The 27,053-nt window shown below is 42.5% G+C and overlaps 1 protein-coding gene across 1 annotated transcript in view; it reads left to right on the forward strand.

The window, feature by feature from the left end:
* The window catches only part of LOC145390876 (uncharacterized), a 52,393-nt gene extending 25,577 nt beyond the window's left edge, over positions 1-26,816 (forward strand). The window contains exons 8-18 of the mRNA XM_080265618.1: positions 286-435; positions 4,061-4,370; positions 5,336-5,412; positions 5,587-5,727; positions 13,019-13,217; positions 14,237-14,443; positions 15,099-15,323; positions 19,529-19,677; positions 21,964-22,027; positions 25,470-25,607; positions 26,107-26,816. Of these exons, the coding sequence (XP_080121744.1) occupies positions 286-435; positions 4,061-4,370; positions 5,336-5,412; positions 5,587-5,727; positions 13,019-13,217; positions 14,237-14,443; positions 15,099-15,323; positions 19,529-19,677; positions 21,964-22,027; positions 25,470-25,607; positions 26,107-26,816 (2,370 nt within the window). The remainder of the gene's footprint in view (positions 1-285; positions 436-4,060; positions 4,371-5,335; positions 5,413-5,586; positions 5,728-13,018; positions 13,218-14,236; positions 14,444-15,098; positions 15,324-19,528; positions 19,678-21,963; positions 22,028-25,469; positions 25,608-26,106) is intronic.
* Positions 26,817-27,053: the final 237 nt, after the last annotated feature.

Genomic DNA, 27,053 nt, shown 5'->3' on the forward strand with positions numbered 1-27,053 from the left:
GGGAAATACTCTGAGATGGTTAAGCCATGTGGAGGGGATGGAGAATGAGCTTGACTAGCAGAGTGAACATCAGTGAGGTGGAAGGGGAGGGAGAGATCATAGTTGTGGTGGAGGGATGGAGTGAAGATGTATATGAGAAAGGGGTGTGTGAGCTGTAGGGAGGGCAGGCAAATGACAGAGGACAGGGCAACATGGAGGTGATTTGGTTGTGGCCACCCCATACCAAATGAAGGTGTCAGGCAATTTTTGGAGATATATTTCTTCAACACCATTTCTGTTATGCAGGTCCTCAAGCAACTCAAGACTCTGATTAACCTCGAGCAGCATGCAACCTCTGACCCTGTGGATACCCAGATTGTGCGTGACTCTCTAGCCGACACTACAGAGATCCTGGAGCAACGAGTTAATACCGCACTCATTCGCCTTATTATACAGGTGAGACAAACGGAGAATGGGAAGCAGAAGACGAAAACTAAACTGAGGTGTAAAGAAATGTTACAAGTAGAAAACCAGTCAGAGGGTTGTTTACAGTTTCAGACTGAGAAGGAATGCAGGGCAGGAGACATGACACTCGAACAGGTGAAGAGTGCTGTGAAGCAGAGGGTGGATAGGATACGAAACAATGTGATTCGTGAAAGGTGTGGAGTGAGGAAGTCGGTGGACACCAGAATCGAAGAGAGTGTCTTGAGATGGTATGGTCATGTGGAAAGAATGGATAACAATAGAGTGGTGAAAAAGGTATACCTGAGCGAATTTGAAGGAGGGAGGAGGCGAGGTAGGCCAAGGAGAAGGTGGAGAGATATGGTGTATGAGTGTTTGAGGAAGAGAGGTTTGGAAGTCGGTGAGGCTAGGGAACTGACGAGATCGAGCTGGCAGGATGAATGTTGTGAGGAGAAGTGCATGATCAGGGATTTTGGCACCCCTTGTGAGCATGGCAGCATCCGGATTGACTCAATTAGATACTTTTGTGTGAAGCTGCAGAATGTGGTGAATGCTTTTGGCATATCCAGTAGAGCCAGGATTCCGGGGGCTTGAATGATGAGTGAATGGAAGTGTGGCCTATTGGATCGGGCAAGTTTGTGCTGTGTGGACATTGCTACTCCTCACCCTGCCCTTGGGTGGGAAAGGAGGTCCAGATGATGATGATGATGATGATGATAAAAATAAACTTTAGAAGAACAGCTGTAGGTGTAAAGTAACTTGGATTAAAGGGTTTTTAACAAGCTCATATCACTTTGTAGGATTAAAAAAAAATTATAATTAACCCTTAACTTCAAACCTTATCGATTGACGATCTAATGTCAACAGCAGGCAACTCTTATCCCCGTTGATAATCGATTCAGATCGGTTATCAATTTGGGGACATATAGGTAATTTTTTGCATAAATTCAAGAGTTAAGAAGAAATCAGAGTATGAAAGAAGGATGGAACCAGTATTGTAATACAGTAGTTATAGATTGGGTGGAGTAATATGAGAGGGTGGCCTGTAGTGATGGGAGGAAATTGTTATTTTTATTATTTTTGTTTTTATTCCAGCTGGTAATATACTTTCATTATATTCTTCCTTTTACCGGACTATTTCACTAAACTAGGGAGAGTCTTTTAAAGCTATTGAGGTTAGATATAGCCTTCATTGTCTCCTTTATTGAGAGAGATGTTTCATATGTTGAATGAAAGTGTCTGAGGAGAGCAGGATTATAAATGAGTATGTTCTCTGATTGAAGAGGTTAACAGCCAGATTGGCCAAGCAATTCTCCTAGGCACTACACACCTTTATATGTCACCACTTCAGTGCTTCTGTAATACCCACCATCCTTATCAAACACCTGTACTGTATATCAGAGGGCTGTCTCACTTAGGACTAGGGATGCTCTTGAGAAAGATAAGTAGTCAGTTTTGATGACAATCAATTCATTAAACTGCTCCCTGACCCAGCCTTGGATTGATCTAGCTACTTTTTGAGCAGCAGGCTACTACTGTAACTTTTTTGGTGGATGGTGCGAGTAAGGTAGAGATTTTGTGGGAGTCTTTTTGCTACCACGTTCAGTAAGCCCTAGAATGAAGCATCAAACTGTAGAGTTGGTTGGTGGATAATGAGTTGAATCTTAGTCTGAAAAATGGTAAGGTTGGTTATGATGATTTGTTGTGGCTAACAAGCATGTTAAGGAAATGAATATGTGAAGCTGTTGGCAAGCCTCTAATATATTATGGTTGGCAGTTTAAAAATCATAGTTGGGCTCGACCTTGGAATTAGGCTGGGGAATGGCTGGGAGGTAGAGGGATGTGAGAAGAGAGGAAGAAATCAGTAGGATGGAAGTTGTGGAAGCAATGAAGAAAGTTAAAATGGGAAAAGCCTCAGGAATTGACGGAGTGTGTGGTGAAATGCTGACGCATCGGGGAGAGATAGTAGGAGAATGGATGTGGAAGATGTGCAGATTGGCCTGGGAGGATGGTAGAGTCCTGGAGGATTGGAAGTCAGGTATAATTATACCCCTGTACAAAGGAAGTGGGGAAAAAGAAGTACTGTATGTGGTAATCATAGGGGCATTTGTCTTCTAAGTGTAATAGGAAAAGTATATGGTAGGATACTTATTGACAGAGTTAGGGAAATAACAGAGGAAATAATTTGAGAAGAACAGGGTGGCTTTGGGAAGGGAAGAGGTTGTGTAGATCAGATATTCATTCTTAGATCTTTAGTAGAAAAGTTTCTAGAGAAGGGAAAGAAGTTGTTTGCAGCTATCATGGATTTGGAGAAAGCATATGACAGGGTGGATAGACAAGGATTGTGGAAGGTATTAAGAATATATGGAGTAGATGGGAAGTTGTTGAATGCCGTGAAGAGTATGTACGAGGGTGCTAAGGCTGCAGTGCATGTGGATAGTGAACTGAGTGAATATTTCTATTTGAAGGTTGGATTGAAACAGGGATGTGTCATGTCTCCATGGTTGTTCAATCTGTATATGGATGGGGTTAAAAAAGAGATACAAGGTAGTTCAGTGGATGTTGGAGTGGCCCTAATGAGAAAGGGCAGTGTTTGGAAACTCCCTGTATTGTTGTTTGCAGATGATACTATGTTGTTAAGTGAAGACAAAGGGGAGCTGCAAGGCTTGGTGGATGAGTTTGGAAGAGTATGTAAGAAATGGAATCTGAAGGTGAATGTAGGGAAGAGTAACATTATGGTCTTCGAGGGAAGTGAATGTACAGTGAGGTTGGATGGTGAGGAAATGGAAAATGTGAGTGCATTTAAGTACTTGGGTAGTGTGATGAGTAAGGATGGAAGTTTATAGGGTGAAGTGCTTGAAAGGGTACAAGGAAGAAAAGTTGCTGGTTCCTTGAAAGCAGTGATAAGAAACAGGGAAGTGAGCATGGAAGAGAAAAAGTTGCTATATGACAGTATTGTGATACCAGCCTTAAGGTATGGAAGTGAAGCTTGAACCTTGTTGGATGGACAGAAGTCAAGAGTGAGAGCTGTGGATATGAGTTATTTGAGAGGAGCATGTGGAGTCACACAGAGAGACAGACTGACAAATGAGGAAGTGAAGGATCATTGTGATGTGGATGTGGATGTGATATGAAGTGTTAGGAGAAACACGCTGAGGTGGTTTGGTCATGTGGAGAGGATGGAGAGTGAGAGACTAATGAGGAGAGTGTATGTGAGTGAGGTGGAGGGGGGGAGAGGGAGGGGGAGGCCAAAGATGAGATGGAGGGATGGAATGGAGAGGTATATTAGAGAGGGGGGTGTAAACGGGAGCGGGGCGGTGAAATGGCGGGGGACAGGGCGACATGGAGTTGATTTGTTTATGGCCACCTCTTATGGGATTAAGGTGTCTGGCAGTAGATAGATATACAGATAGACATGTGGTAAGCCTAGGCTTTATATAGTAGCACTGAGTAGGAATGAGTATGGTATTTTTAATCAGACCCATTCCCAGATGTTTTAAAACCTTTAATACGTGGTGGCAATTGGCTGATTTTTGTATTTTTGATAGGTTTTGTGCCCAGGGAAAGCATACATATTTTTTGCTGGTATCTTCTATTCCAGATATTTGCACTCCCCCAGGCCCCTCTGCAGAAGCTGATGGATGCCGTGAACATGCATGAGAGGGAAACAGACAGCAGTAGTCCAAATAATAGCAAGGGGAGTGATGCTGATAGTGAGAGCAGAGAGGCAAATAATAGACAAACAGGAGATACAACCGAAAAGAATATCACAGAGACAAACAATAGAGCAGACAAAGAATCTAACTGTAGAAAAGACATTGACACAGAAGAGAGTCCCTTTGATGCCCTGGTTGCAGATTTTGATCTCCATGTTGACCGCATTTTTCAGGCAGGAGTGCTTGCGATTGCTTGTACCGCTGATTCTAATAGTAAGTGGCATTTTTAACCCTGTCTGTTCGATATGTGTGTATGTGTGTGTTTTATATATTTATTTTTTTTTAATGCTGCATCAGGACAGTTTTATTCAGCTTTGTGGAAACTTCTTATAGTGAAAGGGTAGTAGTAGTAGTAGTAGTAGTAGTAGTAGTAGTAGCAGTAGTAGTAGTAGTAGCAGCAGTAGCCCCATGTTCACCTGAAATGTGAACTCGATGGACTGCAGGCTTAAGTTTTCCTACCCCTGCAGTCCACAACCTGATTTCAGGGATTGGAAAGTATTTGAGGAATGTTTATACAATGTCCTGGCTCCACCTGATAAGTCAAAAAGCCTTCTGCCTCTAGCTTCACACGCACTTACCTTTAACCAGTAGACTGTGCCTTGGGAAAATCCACTGTTTTGCTGATGTGAAAAACTGATTAATTTCAAGTCTTTATTTTTTATTTTATTTATTTTTCTTTTCATACTAGCTCACAGAGAAGATGATGAAGTCTAGGTGTAGCAATTTTTAGGTTCATATATGCCATGGTTTAGCTGCTATACTGTCCTGATGTTAAGTATTATTCACTGAACTCCCTCCAGATTTTTTCATCAAAGACCAGTTTTATGGGTATGAGACAGAAATGGATAGGCTAATATATGAATGTGCAAATTTCAAGGTAAATGTCTAGTACAGTTTTTAGCCTTCACATAACAAGTGCCAAAACAAAATGCAGGAAATTCATTGTTTAGCTTGACTGAATATATGTTACAGTCCTTGGAGCAGCTTATGATACATGTTGGAGTTCTACGTTTAAATATTCTGGACTACAGTATCTTAGCCTCAGGCCCCTGCACCTTGTAAGGGATAATAAGGGATTTGCTGTTACTTTTTATATTTCTATCCTTGAGTGGGAAAGAGAGGTCATGATGATGATAATTTATGATTATTAACCTGCCTTCTCGCTTCTGAATCATCAGAGGTGCGTGTGATACAGACCAGCCTGGGCATACTGGAGTGGCTTGAGGGCTGTCTGGTGCCAGCCATCTTCACTGCTGCCTGTTCACCCTCCCTCCCTCAAGCTTCGGCCTCATCCTCTTCATCATCTTCCACCCAGTCCTCTGCCCCTTCTCACTCACTCATAAAGTCCTCCGTCGTATACACCTCTCACTCTACCACCAAACCCTCCTCCTTGCCTTCCACCCATTCTCTAACCCACACCTCTGCCCAGCCTCCCACTGAATCCTCCTCATCTTCTTGCCACTCCCCCGGCCACACTCATGCCTGCCTTTTAGCTGAGCATTGGGCTGAGGCAGTGGTGCAGCTGGGCGAGTGTCTGGACGCCATAATGGATCCAGCTGCATTCGTCATGGTAGTGTATCCTGTGGTGATGTATTCTTACATATGTATTGTGCTGTACAGTCAGCAAAAAAAGTACTGTATTACAGTACCCCCCCCTGTGGGTAGGGGGGCTTCAAGAATACTCCCCCAGTATCCCTGCTTATCGTACGAGGCGACTGAAAGGGTTGGTGGTGGGTTAGTGCCCCACCCCGTAAAAAGAACTAACTAAAAAAGCGAATAAAGCGCCTCGGACCCGGACAGACCATACGTTGACGACCAAGGAACGGACAAAGGACATTCTTAGGGTGGGAACGTGGAATGTGAGAGGAGTGAATGATGAAGTGAAAGAGAGAGAGATTGTTCAGGTGCTTGAGGATGCAAAAGTGCATATATGTGGATTGACTGAAACTAAATGGAAAGGTGAAAGGATGAGAGAATGGGAATGTGGTTTAGGTATATGTCCGGGAGTCAATGAGAATGAGAGGGCAGGAGAGGGAGTATGTCTGATGATAAACAAGAAGTGGAAGGAGAATATAAAAGAGTATGGAACAGTGTGTGCAAAGATTGTATGGGTGAGGATGAAAGTAGGTATACAAGCATGGGCGATTGTATGTGCGTGTGCCCCGACAGAGGATCGAGTGGCAAGAGTGAAAGATGAGTTTTGGGCGAGAGTAGAAGCATGTATGGACAAGTTTGAGAGGAGCGAGAGAGTGCTGTTGATTGGAGACATGAATGGCAAAGTTGGGAATGTACGAGTGGATGGAGTGGTTGGTCAGTGGGGTGTGCCAGCTGAAGTAGATGGGAATGGAAGTGCTTTGGTGGACATTTGTGCTTGTAAGGGGTTGGCAATAGCCAACACCTACTTTCGTCATAAGATGATCCACTGGTATACATGGAGAGTAATGAGGAGGATGGATGGTGAACTTGTTGAACGAAAGGCAATGATAGACTACGTGTGTGTGGATCAGCGAATGAGAAGACAAGTGTTGGATGCAAGAGTGTGGAGAGGGTAGGGGAATGGAGTCTCGGACCATCACTTAGTGATGGCCAAGGTAGAGCTGCAAAGAAAGTGGTTGAGGAGACGAAGCAGCTCCTGTGAGAAGATTGGAGAAATTGCAAGATAGTGAGAAAATGACAGAGTATAAGAGCATAGTGGAAGAATGATTGGGAAGGTATGAGCTAGAGCAGATGGAAGGGGTGGAAGACGTATGTAAGATATTCACGGAAGAGATAGGCGCAGCGTGTGAGGCGGTTTGTGGAGTGAGGAGGAGATGCAAGGGACAGCATGGTGGAATGATGAGATGAAACGAGCTGTGGAACAAAAGAAGAAGGCATATAGTGAATGGTTAGCGAGTAGAGGTAGGGGAGAAGATGAGAGAGAAGAGAGAGGTATATGTGAGCAGGAGAAGGGAGGTTGAGAGACTGGTGAAGGAGAGTAAGAAGAAAGTGGATGAAGAGTTTGAGAGGAATCTGAGTGTGAAATGGAGGGAGAGTAAGAAATTGTTTTGGAAGGAGGCAAAGAAAGTAAGGCAGTGTGAAAGGGGAAATAGTAGGGGAGTGAAAGATAGGAATAATAGATTGTTGGTGGAGAAGAGAGAGAAATTGAGAAGATGGAAGGAGCACTTTGAGGATTTGTTGAATGTAGAGAGTGAGAGCAGTGCGAGTATAAGTGGTTGGGGAATGGCTGGGAGAAGAAGAGATGAGAGGAGGGAGGAAGAGATCAGTAGGGCTGAAGTAGTGGAAGCGATGAAGAAGATTAAGTTGGGAAAGGCCCCAGGAATTGATGGAGTGTGTGGTGAAATGCTTAGGTATGGGGGTGAGATTGTTGTGGAGTGGATATGGAAGTTGTGTAGATTGGCTTGGGAAGAGGGAAGGGTTCCAGAGGACTGGAAATCAGGTATAATTGTTCCTTTATACAAAGGAAGAAGGGAGAGAGAAGTATGTGGTAACCATAGGGGTATTTGCCTTCTTAGTGTGACTGGTAAAATATATGGTAGAATACTCATTGATTGGGTTAGGTGTGTGACAGAGGAGCTAGTTGGAGAAGAACAAGGTGGATTTAGGAAGGGAAAAGGGTGAGTAGATCAGATATTTGTTCTAAGATGTTTAGTGGAGAAGTATCTAGAGAAGGGAAAGAAAGTGTATGCTGCCTTCATGGACTTGGAGAAAGCTTATGACAGAATAGATAGGCAAAGTATGTGGAAGGTATTAAGAATATATGGAGTGGAGGGAAAGTTGTTGAGTGCTGTGAAGAATATGTACGAAGGAGCTAGGACTACGGTGCGAGTGGATGGTGAGCTGAGTGAGTTCTTTGATCTCAATGTGGGACTGAAACAGGGTTGTGTGATGTCTCCATGGCTGTTTAATATATACATGGATGGGGTTGTAAAGGAGGTTGGAAGCTTCCGGTGTTGCTGTTTGCTGATGATACAGTATTGTTGAGTGAAGATGAATGGGAGTTGCAAGGTTTAGTGAATGAATTTGGGACAGTGTGTAAGAGGAGAAATCTGAAAGTTAATGTAAACAAAAGTAAAGTTATGGTGTTTGAGAGGAATGAAGTCACAGAGTGTGCAGTGAGGTTGGATGGCGAGGATATGGAGAATGTGAGTGCATTCAATTACTTGGGTAGTGAGGTGAGTAAGGATGGAACTTTGGGGGATGAAGTGCGTGAAAGGGTACAGCAGGGAAGGAAGGTTGTTGGTACACTGAAAGCAGTGATGAGAAATAGGGAGGTGAGTATGGAAGTTAAGAAGTCACTGCATGATAGTAATGCAATCCTTACCCTGACGTATGGAAGCGAAGCGTGGACCTTGCAAGAGGGGAACAAGTCAAGAGTGAGAGCAGTGGAAATGAGTTACTTGAGAGGAGCATGTGGAGTGACGTGGAGGGACAGGTTGATGAATGAAGAAGTGAAGGAACGCTGTGGGGTGGATGTGGATGTGGTTGAGAAGATTAGGAGAAATACACTAAGGTGGTTTGGACATGTGAAGAGAATGGAGAATGAAAGACTGACTAAGAGGGTGTATGTAGGTGAGGTGGAGGGAGGGAGAGGGAGAGGTAGACCGAGGATGAGGTGGAGGGATGGAGTTGAGAGGTATATGAGGGAGGGGGGGGTGAGTTGGGGGGAGGGTAGTCAAATGGTGGGTGACAGAGTGACTTGGAGGCGTTTTGTCTGCGGCCACCCTTTGCGGGATTAGGGCGTCAGGCTATAGATAGATAGATAGATAGATATGAATGTTTTGCCTTTGTTGTTGTAACACTTTTGTGCCATTTTCCCTTTTATGATTGTTTTTTGCATATTTGATTGTGTTGCATATATGATTGTGATGTTGTCTGGTTTCTTATTTTAAGATAATTTTTCACACTTAAACAATCACATCAGTGCCAAATTTATTTTAAGATCATGTATGGAAGTGATGCTTGGATCATGTTGGAGGGACAGAAATCAAGAGTGTGAGCAGTGGAAATGAGTTATTTGAGAGGAACATGTGAAGTCACATAGAGAGACTGACAAATGAGGAAGTGAAGGAGCATTGTGGTGTGGATGTGGATTTGGTAGGAAGCATTAGGAGAAACACATTGAGGTGGTTTGGCCATGTGGAGAGGATGGAGAATGAGAGACTAACAAGGAGAGTGTATGTGAGTGAAGTGGAGGGGAGGAGAGGGAGGGGGAGGCCAAGGATGAGATGGAGGGATGGAGTGGAGAGGTATATGAGGGAGGGGAGTGTGAGCTAGGAGCAGGGCAGTGAAATGGCGGGGGACAGGGCGACATGGAGGTGATTTGTGTGTGGCCACCCCTTATGGGACTAAGGCATCTGGCAATTGATAGATCATTTAACCCTTTAACCGCGGGTATTGTTTTGGTCTGACTGTCCTCTCCCGCGGGGGTTTCAGCCAAATGTAAACAAACCTTTAAACCTTAATAACTCTGCACAGAATAAAGCTAGAGAAAAAAATAAGGTACCATTAGAAAGTACTAACCTTCAGCTTTCCATTGATGTAGGTTTCATGACTTTGTTGACTTTCACAGACGGGCAGAGCCGTTAGAAGTGAGGGGTGTGAAATAACTATTTTACGCCCCACACACCAGTACCAAATGCCAACCACTCTCTGATAATAGTAATATAAACATATATGAACACTGCACATACGATAAACACCCACTCTGTGTTCACTGAGGTAGGTAAAAGGCACTTCACTGCGGCTGCGCCCGCACTTCACTGCGGCTGTGCCTCACTTCACTGCGGCGTCACCCGTTCACTGACGTTTCGGGTGATCTTTTCATTATTTCTAACTTCTAATATTATTTTACATATAATCTGGGCAATATACATTATATTTACACTGAACTTATTACTATATTGCGTCACTGTCGCATCACAGAATTACACAAGTGCCGCAGAATTACACAAGTGCCGCAGATTCTCTTATTACAATATCACTTATTATACTGGCCAATATTTACATTTTTTTCTAGGCAAAATATCCCTTATTACTACATTATCCATTATACAGTTATCGGTAAAGCACGTCACTGTCGCATCACTGTATATCACTGTCACTCTCAGTAACTCTGCACAGAATAAATCTAGAGCGAAAAATAAGGTACCATTAGAAAGTACTAACCTTCGGCTTTGCAATGATGTGGGTTTCATGATTTCGTTGACTATCACTGGATGGGCAGTGCCATTAGAAGTGAGCGATCTAAAATCACTATTGTTCGCTCACACACCATTAACTTCGCTCATACACCATTACCAAATGCCAACCTCATTCTGATAATAATACTATAAACATATATGAACACTGCACATACAATAAACACCCACTCTGTGTTCACTGAGGCAGGTAAAAGGCACTGTCATTACCCGCACTTCACTGCCACATCAGTGGTGTTGTAATCACTATTTTTCGCTCACACACCATTACTAAATGCCAACCTCATTCTGATAATAATACTACAAACATATATGAACACTGCACATACGATAAACACCCACTCTGTGTTCACTGAGGCAGGTAAAAGGCACTGTAATTGCCCGCACTTCACTGCCTTTTCAGCGGTGTTGTAATCACTATTTTTCGCTCACACACCATTACCAAATGCCAACCTCATTCTGATAATAATACTATAAACATATATGAACACTGCACATACGATAAACACCCACTCTGTGTTCACTGAGGCAGGTAAAAGGCACTGTAATTGCCTGGACTTCACTGCCACATCAGCAGTGTTGTCACTCACACAGCTGGACAGATACTGATGCGTGTTTGGTCCGGGGTGGGGTGGGGGGCCCAGGGGGTGGGAGGTGGGGCCCCAGGGGGGGGAGGAGGGAGGTGGGGGTCGGCTGGAGTGAAAGAACTTAATAGCTACTCTCCCTTGAAACAATTGGCGCACGGAAAAAACGCGGGGTATTCAAAATATTCACAAACATTCGAGAATGACACCCGCGGTTTGGTCCAGTTTTTGCAATGTCATTCTGGAATGACACCTGCGGTTAAAGGGTTAATAAATAATAGTTTTTTAAAAAATGCATCCCAGTCATAAAATGAGGGTGTGCCCTAATTCATTCTTGCTACCACTAGATTTTAATCACATTAAGAGAGGTGTGGTTGTGAAGAGATTAGAAACTATATCCAGTAACTTCTTTTGCCACAAGATGACTTCTAAGAGCTGAATACAATCGCATGGTGATAGCAAGAGTAAGAAGCATATGTTTTATTGACTTGCAGGGGTTCAGACAAATGTTCACTCAAAATGATGCTGTGTTTCCTATTAAAGAACCTTCAGGCTCGGGTGGCCAAGGTACAGCTTAGATTTTTTATGGTTTGGAATCTTTACCATGTACCAAAACCAGCAACTGTAATAATAGCCTTTTAATTGTTGGAAACTGTCAAAGGGAAATAGAAGTACTGGATGTATATAGTTATAAGATTTGTAATACTGTCAGTCTGACCTTGCACTCTAATTTTGTCTAATGTGGCTGATATTGTAGGAAAGTACCAAGCATATAGCCATATTTCACACATATGGAAATATTTCCCTGGATCAGTAATAGCCAACTGCCTGCTACTGTCTTTCAGTATGTCAGGTAATTTTGTATTGCTTGAAATTCAGGTTGGTGCCATGTATAACTCATGTAATGACAGTGAACAAACTTGTTAAGTTCTGTGCTGGTAGACAGTTTGATGTGAATTTTATGCTTCAGAAAGCAAAGCCATTTTCTGAGTATTGTGTGTAAATATTTACGGATGGTGAAACAAAAAAAAAAAAATGTTTTCTTTACTAATGTTTCGCAGTTTGTTCAGCTTCTCTTCTTTATATTTAACAAGAGTGGAAAGATGTAGTGGTAGGTGGGGGCGCTCACCATCCACTCATTCAATGTAGTGCTGCTCTCGGGTGTCTGCCCTGTCCTTTCCTCCATCCTTCTCTCCTTCCATCGTTTTCTATCTTTCCTTCATTCTTTCCTTGTCCTTCTGCTTATGGGTGACTTTACACTCCCTTTTCTGTCTTTCATTCCTTCATTCTTTCCTCTTTCTTCTGCCTATGGGTGACTCTACACTGAGTGACAAACCAAATGGTTTCCTGTACACCAGGAAACTATTTACTACGCTGGGTGGTAACCATATAACCAAATTTTGGCGCCTGGTGGTTTAGTGGGTAATTATTGTGCTCCAATCCGATTGAGCTGGTGAAGGTTTATATACAAGGGATGGTTGGGGTTTATTGCTCACGTAATGCCACTCGGGGATGAGTGAAGTTGGTCACTCTCATCTTAAATGTCAGGACCAACTGCCTAGCCCCGGGCTCCTACGCTCCTCATGGGGCAACGTAGGATTGGATGATGGATGGATGGATGGAAAGATGTCTAATAATCATACTTAATATACTACAGTACTCGAAAGTACTGCATTTGTATCGCACTGGTGGTAACCTACAAATGAGGAAATTGGAAAATCACCTATATAGATAGGAATGGAACTTCAGGAGGCAATTTTTCAGTAATGCAGCTTCCAGCAATTGTTGAAAAATAATTAACTGGTTCTGTCATGTGGTTTAGCTTCCAGTCCTTAGAAAGCATCATCTGTATCACATGCGACCTCAGTATGCAGATTCCATATGAGGAAGCATGGTATCATTTTTATGTGTGGATGATATTGTTGTGTTGATAACAAGACAGGTAAATAGAAGGTCACATATTGAGAATTTTATATATGAGGGTAGGTGTAATACAGTGATTCTTTGTATATTACAGATGAGAATAAAGACATAAATGTATCTTGTAGGAGTTGCAGTACAGTGACACCTTTTGCTGCAGGTGACTCAACAGGAGGTGCATCGTATGTGGGCAGAGCTGAGGGAGGGACTGTACACCCAGGACATGGAGTGGGTGGGGCAACAGGCAGCATTGGTGATGGCGCTGACATCTCGAGTCGTACACCTACACCACAGTCAGTGTAGTCAGGATGGCAGTGGGAGATTCCTAACTGATGAACAGGTTCAAGATCTGCTTAAAGGTGAGTAGGTTTTAGTTAGAAGAAGGAGCCAAGATTTTGAAGCCTTGTGTTATGTGTGTCTGTGTGTCTGATTTCGGGCATACACTTGACTTCCTATTCCCTAAGGTCCAGCAGTCCATGAGCAAGCCATATTCCTTCACTTGCAATCAATTTGGCACAAAGGCCCACCATTCATTGTTGTATACATACCATGGCTGGTACTGATGAGGAGCCTACACATGATGGCACTATGCACCCTGGGTGGAGCAGCCTTTGTGTGCACCCAGGAACAAACCTCCTCATATTTCCCTGCACCTCATTATGGGAAGTGCTCTGGCTTGACCCTAATAAGGTGCTGTCTACCACAGGGGAGGAGCTGGATCCCTGCATGGTGTATGTGCTGTACTGTATCTGTAGGAGAGAACTACAGAAGCAGTTGTTTACCTGTGGTTGATAGGTCTGTTCAGCCAGACAGACTGGAATTTAGCAGTTACAACAACACACCATGATTGTTTTATTCAAGTATGGTGTGCTGCTATTTGCAGGGGTATTTCTATACCATGACAGTGGTCTTATAGACTGTCAAGACTGTGTTAGTAAAATTCAAACTAGTCCTTGCTTGAACTTGGAATTGAACTTGCTTCCTTTCAGACAACAGACTTCATCTGTAACCACTTGCCCATCACCTCCTGTTTCACCACCATGTGTGTGTTCTAATGAGTGTGGCTGCAGTTGCTTTCTCATTGAATGACAGATGCAAGAATTTGACACAAATGGGTAAATTTAGGTGGGGGGCAAGATTTCAAAGCATTTGCTGATGTGTGAATGATAGATGGCTTATTTCACTAAGTTTAATGTAAGTTCTCCTGCTGTTGAACTTTCCTCTCTCTCCCTTTTTGTGTGTGTGTGTGTGTATGTGGATCCTAACTTACTTTAACTTTTAAGAGAATTAGGATTAGGATGATATTAATGGTGGCAACAATGACACTAACGATATTACTTTTGTCTTCTCTCACCTCTTTTTATTTGTGCATGTTCAGCTGTACAGGAGGTGAAAATCAAGTTGTCTTCCTTGTTTGCTGCACCCACGGACCTCTCTCGTCACCGCAGTCTCCTGAAGCGTGTGCAGCTGTGTCTCACCCTGCTGTCACGCCTCTCTCACTCTCTCAACCCTAGCTATGAAGAACTGATTGAACAGACTCGCAGTGAGGAGATCCAGGGAAGCTGCCTACCACCCAAGCTAACTAGTACGACACTTCTCTACCCTTCTTGTTTATCTCCCCATCTTTTCTACACCGGATCCCAGTACTTCCCTCCATCCTTGTCTCCCTTCTCCCTCTTCATCCTCTCTACCTCCCTTATCCCTCCCCATCCATCTTGCTGCCCTTCCTTTCTTGCTTCTCCTCATCCTCCCCACCTCCTCTCATTCTCTCTTCTCATTTTGCAATATAGATTACAATATATGTTCAACATTCCATCTTCATTCATACTAGAAGAGGGTCCAGATTGGCCTGAATCTTTTAAATCTTCTAATTAATATAACCAGGTTTATTAAATGTGGGCATAGCTGTTTCTTCCAAGGCAGTGTTTTGGTTTAATATTGATCAGAGTAACTTATAGATAAACTTCCAGCAAGATATTACATACAATACTTTGCTATTTATACCATATACTGTAGTGTGTCCTAGTTTGGCTGTTACCATTATCTTTACTGTCCCAGGAGGAAAGGTCAGAACTGTAGAAAATGATAAGTGAGAGTATTCTAAAGTAAAAATTTTGTTAATATGTCCATGATTCACAGTGGTTATATGAGCACCGTACAGTATACAAGTTAACACAGTGTTGCATTTGTTGCCTTGATTTACTACATTATCAGGTGATGTATAATGTGTGCATCCCCAGAGTGTGAGCGTGACCAACTGCTGACATCAAACATCAAGGACATCCCCCTGGACCTAGCTACTCTCACCCCCGCCCCCACCACTCCTCGGCCAGCCTTGCGGCCACCCCCTCACCCATCCCCTCGCCCCTCTCCGGCCCCCCACCCCAGGCCACTTCGGAGGTCTCTGCGGTCGACTTCCAAGCTTGGAGAACTGAGGCCATTTGCCGGGAATGCTAGCCTCACTGGTAATGTATCTGAAAATTTTGTTTTTACTAGCTCCTGACCATCCCCATTTGCTGATCTTGTTTCAGAGTGTCAGTGACACAGAGAGTAGACAAACATGCACTCCCAAACACATTTTTCTAACTGTATGGATCACTGCATGACATGCACCTAACACACCATGCAATGTATGCTACTATGACATGGGGATTGGCACCAGCAAGAGCATACAACTGAAAAACTTTGCCCCACATGCCTAGTGGTGGACTGTCAAAGAGTTGTGGCATGGGCCCTTTCAGCATTCTCTTGTCTGGGCTCGAGGCTATGCACGCAGGGCCTCTACTGTGTCTCTGCCTTTTATTTTTCCAACTATAGAATTGGGAGGCTGCAGGGGTCAAGCATAATGAAATGCCATCATTAAGTGTCCAAGACTGATGCATGCAAGCATGTTGGAGTGTTTAAATGAAATGAGGCAATGATTGTTGTTTGTGTGCATTTAACAACCTGTACCCAGGAAACCATTTATGATGTTGGATGAAAGCCTTATAACCCGATATGCATCTGGTGGTGTAGTGAGTTAAGGCTCTCCAACTGGATGTGGTCCTTAATTGTTTTGCATCCAAGGGGTGATTGGGGTTTGTTGCTTACACAGTTCCAGTCAGAGGCTGGTAAATAGTCACCCTCACCTTAAACGTCAGGACTGAATAGTCCCGCCTCAGGTCTCTAGGTTTCTAATGGGGAAACAAAAAAGTTTGGATGATAGATAGTGTTTATGTAAGTGTTCATGTAGCATCTGTTAACCTTTTACTATGATTATGTAATATTTTGTTTTATGTGATTCTGCATATGAAGTGTGGCTGCAGAGGAAGGATGAGATGTCATATGAAAGGTATAAGGAAAAGAGGAATAGAGCGAGAAGGGCTGTGCGTGATGCTAAAGTGGCAGCAGATGAGAGGTGGGGTATGCGGCTGACAGAGAATTTTCAACAGAATAAGAAAATGTTTTGGAAGGAGGTGAAAAGGGTGCGAAAGGGAGAGTCCGGGAAGGAAGAACGAGTAAAAGCAGAGGATGGAAGGATGTTAATTGAGATGGATGCAGTAAGGAAGAGATGGGCAGAGTATTTTGAAAGATTGTTAAATGTAGAGGAGGAAAGGGTGGCTGAGATTGTGGCGGATGGAAGGGTGCAAGGAATAAATGTGTTGGGAGAGTTGAATGATTCTTTGATCACGAAGGAGGAAGTGGAGAAGGCAGTAAAGGAGATGAAAACAGGGAAAGCTGCAGGTATGGATGGGTGTGCTGTGGAATGCCTGAAGGGTGGTGGAGTGACTATTGTTGACTGGTTAGTAAGATTGTTGAATGTGTGCTTTGAGAAAGGTATGGTGCCAATTGACTGGGCAAGTGCTTGTGTGGTCCCGTTGTATAAAGGCAAGGGTGATAAGTATGAATGTACTAGCTTTAGGGGTATAAGTCTGTTGAGTGTTGTAGGTAAGGTGTATGGTAGAGTGTTAATTATGAGAGTTAGAGAGGGTACAGAGGGAGTGATTAGTGATGAGCAGTGTGGCTTTAGGAGAGGGAGGGGATGCGTTGATCAAGTGTTTGCTGTGAGACAAGTGTGTGAAAAGTATTTAGCGAAAGGCAAGGATGTATTTTGGGCATTTATGGATTTAGAGAAAGCGTATGATAGAATTGATAGGGAGGCTTTGTGGACTGTTTTAAGATTGTATGGACTTGATGGTAGGTTACTAAAAGGGGTGAAAAGTTTTTATGTAAATAGTAGAGCGTGTGTAAGAGTGGGAAATGCATTGAGTGATAGTTTCCCGTGAGAGTGGGGCTGCGACAGGGATGTGTGATGTCGCCTTGGTTGTTTAATATTTACATGGATGGTGTTGTAAGGGAGGTGAATGCAAGAGTTTTAGGTGGTCTGAGTCTGGTAAATGTTGATGGAGGAGAGTGGAATCTGAAGCAGCTGCTGTTTGCAGATGATACTGCACTGGTGGCTGATTCAGAGGAGAGATTGAGACAGTTGGTAGAGGAGTTTGGAAGGGTGTGTGAAAGGAGGAAATTGAAAGTAAATGAGAATAAGAGTAAAGTGATGAAGTGTACGAGGTTGATAGATGGTAGGGGGATGAATATAGTTTTGAATGGTGAGTTGCTTGTGGAGGTAGATTGTTTTAAATATCTAGGGTCACATGTTGCTGTGGATGGAAGAATAGATGCAGAAGTGAAGTTTAGAATAAATGAAGTAGGAAAGGTGCTGGGAGGAATGAAAAAAGTGTTTAAATGTCGTTCGCTTAGAATGGATGTAAAGAGAAGGCTGTATGAGGGTGTTGTGGTACCGACTGCATTATATGGGGCTGAAACATGGAATATGGGTGTAGCAGAGAGGAAAAGTTTGAATGTAATGGAGATGAGATGTCTGAGGAGTATGTGTGGAGTGACGCGTATGGATCGAGTGCGAAATGATGAAGTGTGAAGGAGAACTGGAGTTGTTCGGGAGATGGCTGGTAGAGTTGAGCAGAGGGTGTTGCAATGGTTTGGGCATATGGAGAGAATGGATAATGAGCGATTGGTGAAAAAGATAACTAGATCTGATGTGAGAGGTGTAAGGCTGAGAGGAAGACCACGAATAGGATGGATGGACAGTGTGAAGAGAGCGCTGGATGCAAGAGGGATGTCTGTTGAGCAAGGAAGGGTGGCTGTGCATGACAGAAATAAATGGAGAGAAATTGTGAATGAATAAGTGATGACGCAGCCTTTAGGGGATATTCTCCCGCATTTGGTCTGATCAGCTAGTCAGGTCAGGTGCGGGTAAGGGGATGGGTCTATAATGATGTGGCAGGGGTAAACCAGTTCTGCTGTCGGGCCCTGCTGCGGATGTCACTGATTGCATTGCGCAGTTGAACCTTGTGCGGTGTGGTGCAGTGAGGATCTGTCCGTTCTCCCCTTTGGGGCTAAGATGCGAATAAATGTGTTTGAATGGATGAGTAAATGGAGAGTGAGTCGTCCTGTCTTGGCTACCTCCCTTTCCTTGGGGGAAGCAGCCTAGGTATATAGATAGATAGATAGACAGAATGATGTTAGCAGGAAAGGGATTAATGCTGTATCAAACCTATCTGAACCCTGGAATTTAAAAAGCTGAATATGCATGTAATTGCATGACAGTAGTAGGAATCTCTGAGGTTAGGGTTTCAAGTGTTTGCTCAGTATAATCCCTTCAGTATGAGAGGCCTTCTTTGAGGTGGACCAAATTGTTCTTGGACGCAAAAATAAATGTTGTTATATTGAATGTGCTATTGCAGACTGTTTCTGACCTGCGAACTGTGATAGCTCATTCTGGAGTAGAAATAATTATATCATTGGGTGGACAGAATTAAAAAGAAAAATAGGCCAATTCATTGGTAGTGAAAAGGCTAAAGTGTGAAATGTTTCTTCAGTTAATATTTTAAAATGATTATACTGTACTGTGATTGAGTGATTTTTTTTTTTTCCTTCAAATTATTACTTTACCCAATACAGGGCTTTCATTTTTGTCATTTTGCCATTAGATGACCAAGGCTGGTGCACGCAAGCATATTGTAGGCTTTATAAACGATACAATATGATGTAGGGCACTTCTCAGGTTGTTTTTGTACTTTAAAGAAACTGGTAATTGTATGTACCGTAATATATCAGCACCAGTATAATATTATTATGTTCTGCTTGTAAGAGGATACAAGTAGTTACTCAGCAATGACAAATGAAAATACCTCAGTTCTTGGACATTGTAAACAAATAGTCCTTGTTGTAACTGTTGGGGGTGTTTTTCAAAATGCTACAGTGTTCAATACAGTGAGTACTGCAAAGGAGAAATTGGCAAGTCTGCTGTATGGGTAGCAAAAAAATTAAATGAACAATTTTCTTGCAAAGAAGAGCATAGAAAAAAACATCATATAGCAAGAATATGCAGTATTTATAGTGCTGGGGAGGGATGCCTTCATGTGGTGGAATTAATATATATACTGTAATTGGATGGCCCCACTGCCTGGTCATACAAATATCCCTCACCTCCATCCCTATCTCCCAGAGAGGATGGTGGACTGTAGGAGGAGGGAAACTTCAGCTAGTAGTCCATTGAGTTTATATCCAGATGGGTGTAGGGCCAGAACAACAACAGTAACTGTTTATATAACAACGCGTGCTAACTGTGAATGGATAATACCGTCTACCAACCCTTTATGTACTATGACAGGTGAGATGTCTATGTATGGGGCTGGTGCAGGAGGTGGTGAGAGCATAGCATGGGAGACCAGCATGGACATCACCCGCTTCCTCAGTCGCTCCACCAACCTACTCGCAGCATCATCATCTCATGCCACAAGGAGGAGTCTCATGCTCAAGGCTAGTACTCTATTCTGTTAGCACCTTATCTTGAATCGATTAATGTATCTTACAGTATATTCTTGTCATTTCTAAACAGTTTTACCTAGTTTACGATGGCACCCAAGAAGTGAAGAGATGACTAAAGGCTGCATCTAATCCCTTCAGTTTGAAAGATCCCTCTGAAGCCAGTTTAAATCATCTAAAAGTTTGAAGAATAAATTGAGAAATACTTAGTGCTGTCAATGAAGGGGCTTAGAGTAGCCTTATGGTAAGATAAACCCTTTCAGTGTGATGTGATTTTTTTTGGTCTGTGTTTGTTAGTTACCTCACCACAAATATATTAAGAATAACTTATGGGTATAAAGGTTAATGAAAACTGTTTCTAACCTCTCCAGTCTGGATAATCTCATCCAGGTAGCAGAAATGACATAAAATGATAATTGAAGTAAAAGGTTAATTCTCTTACATAATTTTTGCTTCAGAGTCTTTGTGAGTAGCAACTTGTATGCACTGAAGAGTGGAAGTTACTGTAACACTAAAGTAAGAGCTGGATTGGCTATGGGATGTTGGCTTTTTTTTTTTTTTACACCTGGCAAGATAGACAAACCAGTGTTTATGAAATGAAGAGTGGAGGTAGTAGTAGTAGTAGTAGTTGTTCCCTAGGCAGTCTGGCCGAACAGACCCGAGTCCCTTAGGAAGGCCATGGCCGAGACCGGGCTTTCCCACAGAGCTCTCAAAGAGTGTATGTTGTGTTGTTGGCGTAGGTGATTGTGTGCAATGCAGTCTTCTATAATGTGCTTAATAGTATGGGATGCTGTGTTGCATTCTGGACAGGCATCAGCGACGGAGTCATCCAGCCTCTTCTGGTAGCTTAACCCGCTGCGTCCCGTCGACGTTCTTTAACGTCCACACGTTTTGTCACTGCCAATCCCGTTGACGTACATAAACGCGAAAAAATTGCAAGGTCCCTAATTTGCACAATTTTCAATTTTCGCGAGTGACTTTTGGTACGTATACACATGACACCTTCCTCTACAAGATCCCAGGCAGGGACAATGCCTTACCCAGCATGACCTCCTCCCCCCCCCTGCATGCCATTGTCTCAGCAATTCACCTGTTATCAGTGACCTGTCCAGTATAGCCATGTCATTCCATGGTACGAAATTCAGGGCCAGAGTGATTCCCCAATCAATGACAATGTGGAGGACAAACTTAGAGGAAGAAACAGTTAGAAATGATGATCAGGTAATGTGGCAAAAAAAGGTCAGGTATTAGTGAGTGAAACAATGCTTATAATGCCTATATTACTGCTTGAAAACCAATATACTCTCGTACTACATATAAATTCGTACCAAGTAAATAAATAAATACTGTTTATGAGTGGTGTGAAATAGTTATCCTCCCATAGAACTCATTTTCTTTGATGCCAGCCTGATAGAAAACCCAGTAAGGTAAGGAGGTACTCCTACCTGTATGGAGTATTTTAAACTTCAGGTGAGTGATTTCTCTATGAATTTTTGATGTTTCTCACCAAAAGCAAGGTTTGAACCAAAAAAATTTTTTTCCTAAAATGGTCGGGATCGGGGGAGTCAGTGGTGGAAAAGTGGTCAGGATGGGGCGGGTTAAGAGGGCTGGATGGTGCCCACATCTCAAGAAGAGTGGAGGTAGATGTGGTGGGATGCATAAGGAAGTTCTTTGAGGTGTCTTTGCTATGTGGAGTAATTGGACAGTGAAACATTGACTATACTCACCTTACTGTAAGAGTCAAAAATTGCCATATGTGCATCATGAGTTTTCAGTTGTAACAATATTTAACACTAGAATATGATGCTAGTCATGAAGAAGTGTTATGGAAAGGAGGTAGAGCTGTAGCATTATCTTATAGTATCTACTGTTGAACTACCTGTTCATGAGATGAGCTGGCAGAGGATGAAAATCTGAGTGAAGTTAAGGTGAAAGAAGGAAAGGAGGGATAATGAGTGGGGTGGCTGAGAGGAGAATAAGAGGTAGGCTAAAGAAGGTTGTGGTGTATGGTACTGCATGTTCGGGGTGATGAAATATGGGAAGAGGAGTTCATTGTGTATAAGAACAAATGGCTAGAGGTCCTTTTGTCTTACAGTTTGAAGTATCACATAATAAACAGATGGATAAGATTTTCCTTTAAGAAAGGAAAATCAAATAGTTTCGGTCAGTGAGAGGTAAATTGTTATTTCAGTATTTAGCCAGTTACTGTTTTGGATGACTTTTAACTTGTTTTATATAGTCTGCTCCATTCAGTAATCCTGCTATATAATTTTTGTGCAGGTAAAGGACATCAACTTGGATCCAACTGGGGCTCTGACTGTAAGACAGGAATCAGCGGAGAAAGGTAAACATTTTGTTTTATTATTGTGGAGTGGGGCTGAAGAGGGATACCATTATGTGATGGCACCAATTTAACCATTAAAATATACTGCCTGGTTATACAGTTACTCAATTGTTCCTCAGCTCCCCTCCTTTCCCTTGAAAAGATGATGATGGGAAGTTTAAAATGAGGAATCAGCACCAACAGGTTTGCATCCAAGTGATCTGAGGGTCACAACAACAGGAAGAACATTGCAAAGTAATTGATATTCCATGCTGTCATTTTTTTGATGACGAAGTCTAATCTATGTGAGTGATGTCACAGTTCTTGTAATTGTAAGAGTAAATGAGTGCCAAGCACTAGTGAATTCCTTAGGAAGAGTTGGCACTTTTGAGAAGCAAATGACCAGATTGTCTATCTATAACAAGACACCTTAATCCTGTAAGGAGTTATTATGGTCATCATTATTTTGTGGTAGGTGGGGGCGCTCACCATCCACTCACTCGATGTAGTGTAGCTCTCAGGTGCCTGCCTTTTCCTCTGCTCCATCCTTCTTTCCTTCCATCATCTTATGTCTTTCTTTCCTTCATTCTTTCCTCATCCTTCTTCCTACGGGTGACTTTACACTTCCTCTCCTGTCTTTATTTCCTTCATTCTTTCTTCTTCCTTCTGCCTGTGGATGACTCTACACTGAGCAACAAGCCAAATGGTTTCCTGTACGCCGGGAAACCATTTACTCTGCTGGGTGGTAACCATATAACCAAATTTTGGTGCTGGTGGTTTAGTGGATAATTATGGCGCTCCAATCGGATTGAGCCGGAGAAGATTTATATCCAAGGAATGGTTGGAGTTTATTGCTCACGTAATGGCACTGAGGGATGAGCGAGGCTGGTTACTCTCATCTTGAATGTCAGGACCAACGTGCCTAGCCCCGGGCTCCTACGCTTCTCGTGGGGCAATGTAGGATGGGATGATGATGGATGATGGATTATTTTTATTATCATAGAGTGGTGAAAAAGGTACAGTATATCTGAGCAAATTTGAAGGAGGGAGGAGGCAAGGTTGGCCAAGGAGAAGGTGGAGGGATATGCTGGATGAATGTGTGAGGAAGAGAAGTATGGAAGTCAGTGAGGCTAGGGGACTGACGAGATCGAACTGGCTGGATGAATGTTGTGAGAAGTGCATGATCAGGGATTTGGTACCCTTTTTTAACATGGAAGCATTCAGATTGACTCTATTGACTCTATCAGTTTATGTGAAGCTACAGAATGTGGTGAAAGTTTTTGGTGTATCAGATAGAACCAGGATTCTGAGGGCATAAATGATGAGTGAATGGAAGCTTGGCCCATTGAAGTGGGCAGACTTGGACTGTCTTGATGTTGCTACTCCTCACCCTGTCCTGGGATGAGAAAGGAGGTCTGGATGATGATGATGATGATGATTACCATATTATTATTATTATTGTGCTCACCATCCACTCACTCGATGTAGTGCTGCTCTTGGGTGATTGCCCTTTCCTCTCTTCCTTCCTCTTCTGTCTTTCTTTCCTTCATTCTTTCCTCTTCCTTCTGTCTGCAGGTGACTCTACACTGAGTAACAAGCCAAATGATTTCCTGTACACCAGGAAGCCATTTACTACACTGGGTGGTAACCATATAACCAAATTATGGCACCCGTTGGTTTAGTGGGTAATTAAGATGCTCTAATCAGATTGAGCTTGTGCAGGTTTATATCCAAGAGGTGGTTGGGGTTTATTGCTCTCATAATGCAACTCAACAATGAGTGAGGCTAATTAAGATGCTCTGATCAGATTGAGCTTGTGCAGGTTTATATCCAAGGGGTGGTTGGGGTTTATTGCTCATAATGCAGCTCAGCAATGAGTGAGGCTGGTCACTCTCATCTTAAATGTCAGGACCAACTTGCCTAACCCTGGGCTCTTATGCTCCTCATGGGGCAACATAAGATTAGATGATGATAGAATGACTGAATTATTATCATTATTATTATTATTAGTTAGTTTAAATCCCAACTGTTATCATTCATCTTTAATTCCTCTATTGATGCTTTCATTTACTTGCCTTAACATTGACTACTGGGCATGCTGTGTGATATGACTCATAGTGTTATGCTTCCTCCTCTGTTGTTTATGGATCCTACCCCATCCCATCACTTAGGTGGGTACATTGTTAGTGATGAGAATAATTACATCCTTGAGTGGCAGTACATGAGCTACAGACTGCAACCACCTCTCAGAAGTAGACCCTTATGGAACACATATGGTTCAAGTCTCCTACCTCCCAGATGACGGAGCACCTGAGAAATAATATTAGGGCAACAGGGCTAATGCAGTATATCAGTGCACAGAGATGGGAATGATCTGATGGATGTGTAGTGCATCCTTGAATGACAGGCCAAGGGGGGTTAGAAATGCAAATAAAGAGTTGAGAGGAAGGATGGGACATGAATGTACAGTATTATTGATGTGATGAAAAGGGTAGATTGACATGGTCTGGGTATGTGGAGAGGATGCAGGATGAGAGCTATGTGTGTATTATGGATTTAATGAAAATAAATTGAGATGGTTTGGGCTTGTGGAGAGGATGGAAGATGACAGCTGGGTGCAGGGGATGAGAGGTATGAATGTTGAGGGTAGAGCTGCTACAGGTAGACTGAAAAGATCTGGGATGTGGTCATAGAATGTGACCTCAGAGATAAGGTACTGAATATAGAGGCTGCTAGAAATCGAGCAGTGTGGAGAACCGCCAGTAGGTGATCAAGGCCAATGCATGCAAACACATGGGAGATTTTATAAAGAAAATGAAATGAAACAAATAAACAGCATGAAAACCTACCCTTGATCTCCCTTCTTGTATTAGTCTACTGTTCCATAAAGGGGAAAATACTGCCCAAGTGTGACTGGGAGCAGAATGTATTAATTTATAAACCAAAATGGTCAACATATTATGGAACCTTATTGTCAGAAGCTAGTTGTTTTGTAATGTACTGAACAGTTTTTTTGTAGTAAAGGTTATATAAATTCAAAAGTGGGTAGTGTTTACTGTATATCTGTTCTGTTTCTGTTGATGTGTTAATTCTTTAGTCTGATGACATTTTTTTTAACAACCTTGAGACGGTTATTGGTATTACTTTTTTCAGTATATGAGAAATGTAACAGTGGTTATATTTATCTTTTACTGGCTCCTCCACCACAAAATAATATCCCCTCAAATGAACAAATTTGTCAGGGCCATTGAGAATCTATAAACCAGTAGAATACATCACCTGATTTAGAGTGTTAATTATTGCACTTGTCCAGCTATTAAAGTTTAATATTACTGTATTTTATTTATTTATTTTTTAACTGCTTTGTCACATAAATGGCCATATGGTATTCAGATATAGGTACAGGTACTTGGTATTATATATGACTGTTGTATGTTATATTATTGTCAATATACTTCACCAGGTGATAAATGTGAACCAGGAACTGAAGCTGTAAAGAGAGATGTTTCCAACATGGCTGATGTGTCCGAACTGATTGCTCAACACTCCAGTCCACCTTCACCCTCACCCTCACACCAGTCCCTCACACATCATCTCTCAGGTCAGTATGAATTGTGATGGCTGTAGCACTAGTTGCAACCATATTATCATTTTTGAATTCATACAGTGACTTAGTATTTTGACCCTGCCCTAAGGTGGGAAAGAGGTCCAGATGATGATGATGATACTGTACTACATGGGACTCTGTATTGACTGTCATCGAGCTTTAGCAGTGAGTTATGAGTATAACGCACATCTTACCGTTGGAGTTGCAGACGACTGTTTCTAACTCTTTCACCACGAAGGTTTTCTCCTGTGTTTAAAACTGTCTGGCAGCAGTAATGAAACTGAAGGGTCTTTATTGTACTGATGGGGCTAAAATAATAGATTTGATTTACTTTCTCACTTCATTTCCTTTACTTACCTAGATCAGTAAATTTATACTGTGCTATTTATTTTTTTATGCATAATGTTTTCTAGATCTTACCTTCAGTAGGAAAGATGATGATGATGATGATGATGATGATGATGATGTTGATGTTGATGAATGTTTCTCTTAGGTATCCTGGAGACCTTAACCTCAGTAGCTGGTAGCTTCTCCTCTCCTCCATCTGGGCAGAAGAGGAAGTACCCATGGACGACATTCCAAGACCAAGACAAGGAAAACACCTCATCGTCACCTCCAGGTCTCAGGGGCATCAAGCTTCAGGATGTATCGTTCAACCCTCAGTTCCCAGAAATATCTCCTGGCCAGATGAGAGAGGTGTTTAAAGAGCATATGGATCAGCAGAGTGAAATAGTTGCAAGTTCAGAGATGGAGGAGATACCTAGGAAAGTAGCCAAGAGTCCAGATGGAAGGAGGAGTGAGGGTGGAACTGAGAATGTAGCTGGGGAGGCAGGTGACTATATGGAAATTTGGAAAGACTTCACTGCCATCTTAGAGAGCAAGACACCAGGCAAGACCAAGGCATTCAACTTCATCAGTAACTTCAGTCCTCCCATGTCCCTTCCTCTGCAACCCTCCTTTGTAAGAGAAGCTAAGTCCAGTACAGCTGACCTGAGTGATACCCCTTTCCTTAACCTTGACCCTAAACTGAAGCAAACTTTCAGCAGCTCAACCGATCTCCTTGGTCCTGCCTCTGACACTTCCGCCAGCCACGGCAGTACGTTTGGAAGTTTATCCTCGGCCTGTGTCACAACCCCTCAGCGTCTCCAAGACCTCCAGTTAGTTCAGCATCGACTCCAGAAGCTAAAGGAGGCAATACAGTAGAGATGAAATTTACATCTTCAGAGGAGGGATATATTTTATTATTTCTTGCTTATACCGGGTGATTCCGTAAAGTTTAGGAAAGCATCAAGTAGCAAAAGAATTAATGGAAGCTAAATCTAACTCCTTCATTTGTAATAATTTCTCCTGAGCTACTTAAAACATCACCTTGAGACAGCAAGAATAAAACAGCAACATATACAGTATTGTAGATTGAACAGGTTAAGATCATATTTAAAT

The sequence above is a fragment of the Coenobita brevimanus genome, chromosome 2, assembly GCF_032717465.1.
Source record: "Coenobita brevimanus isolate Jiangsu-jjx chromosome 2, ASM3271746v2, whole genome shotgun sequence".
NCBI classification, from domain to species: Eukaryota; Metazoa; Arthropoda; class Malacostraca; order Decapoda; family Coenobitidae; genus Coenobita; species Coenobita brevimanus.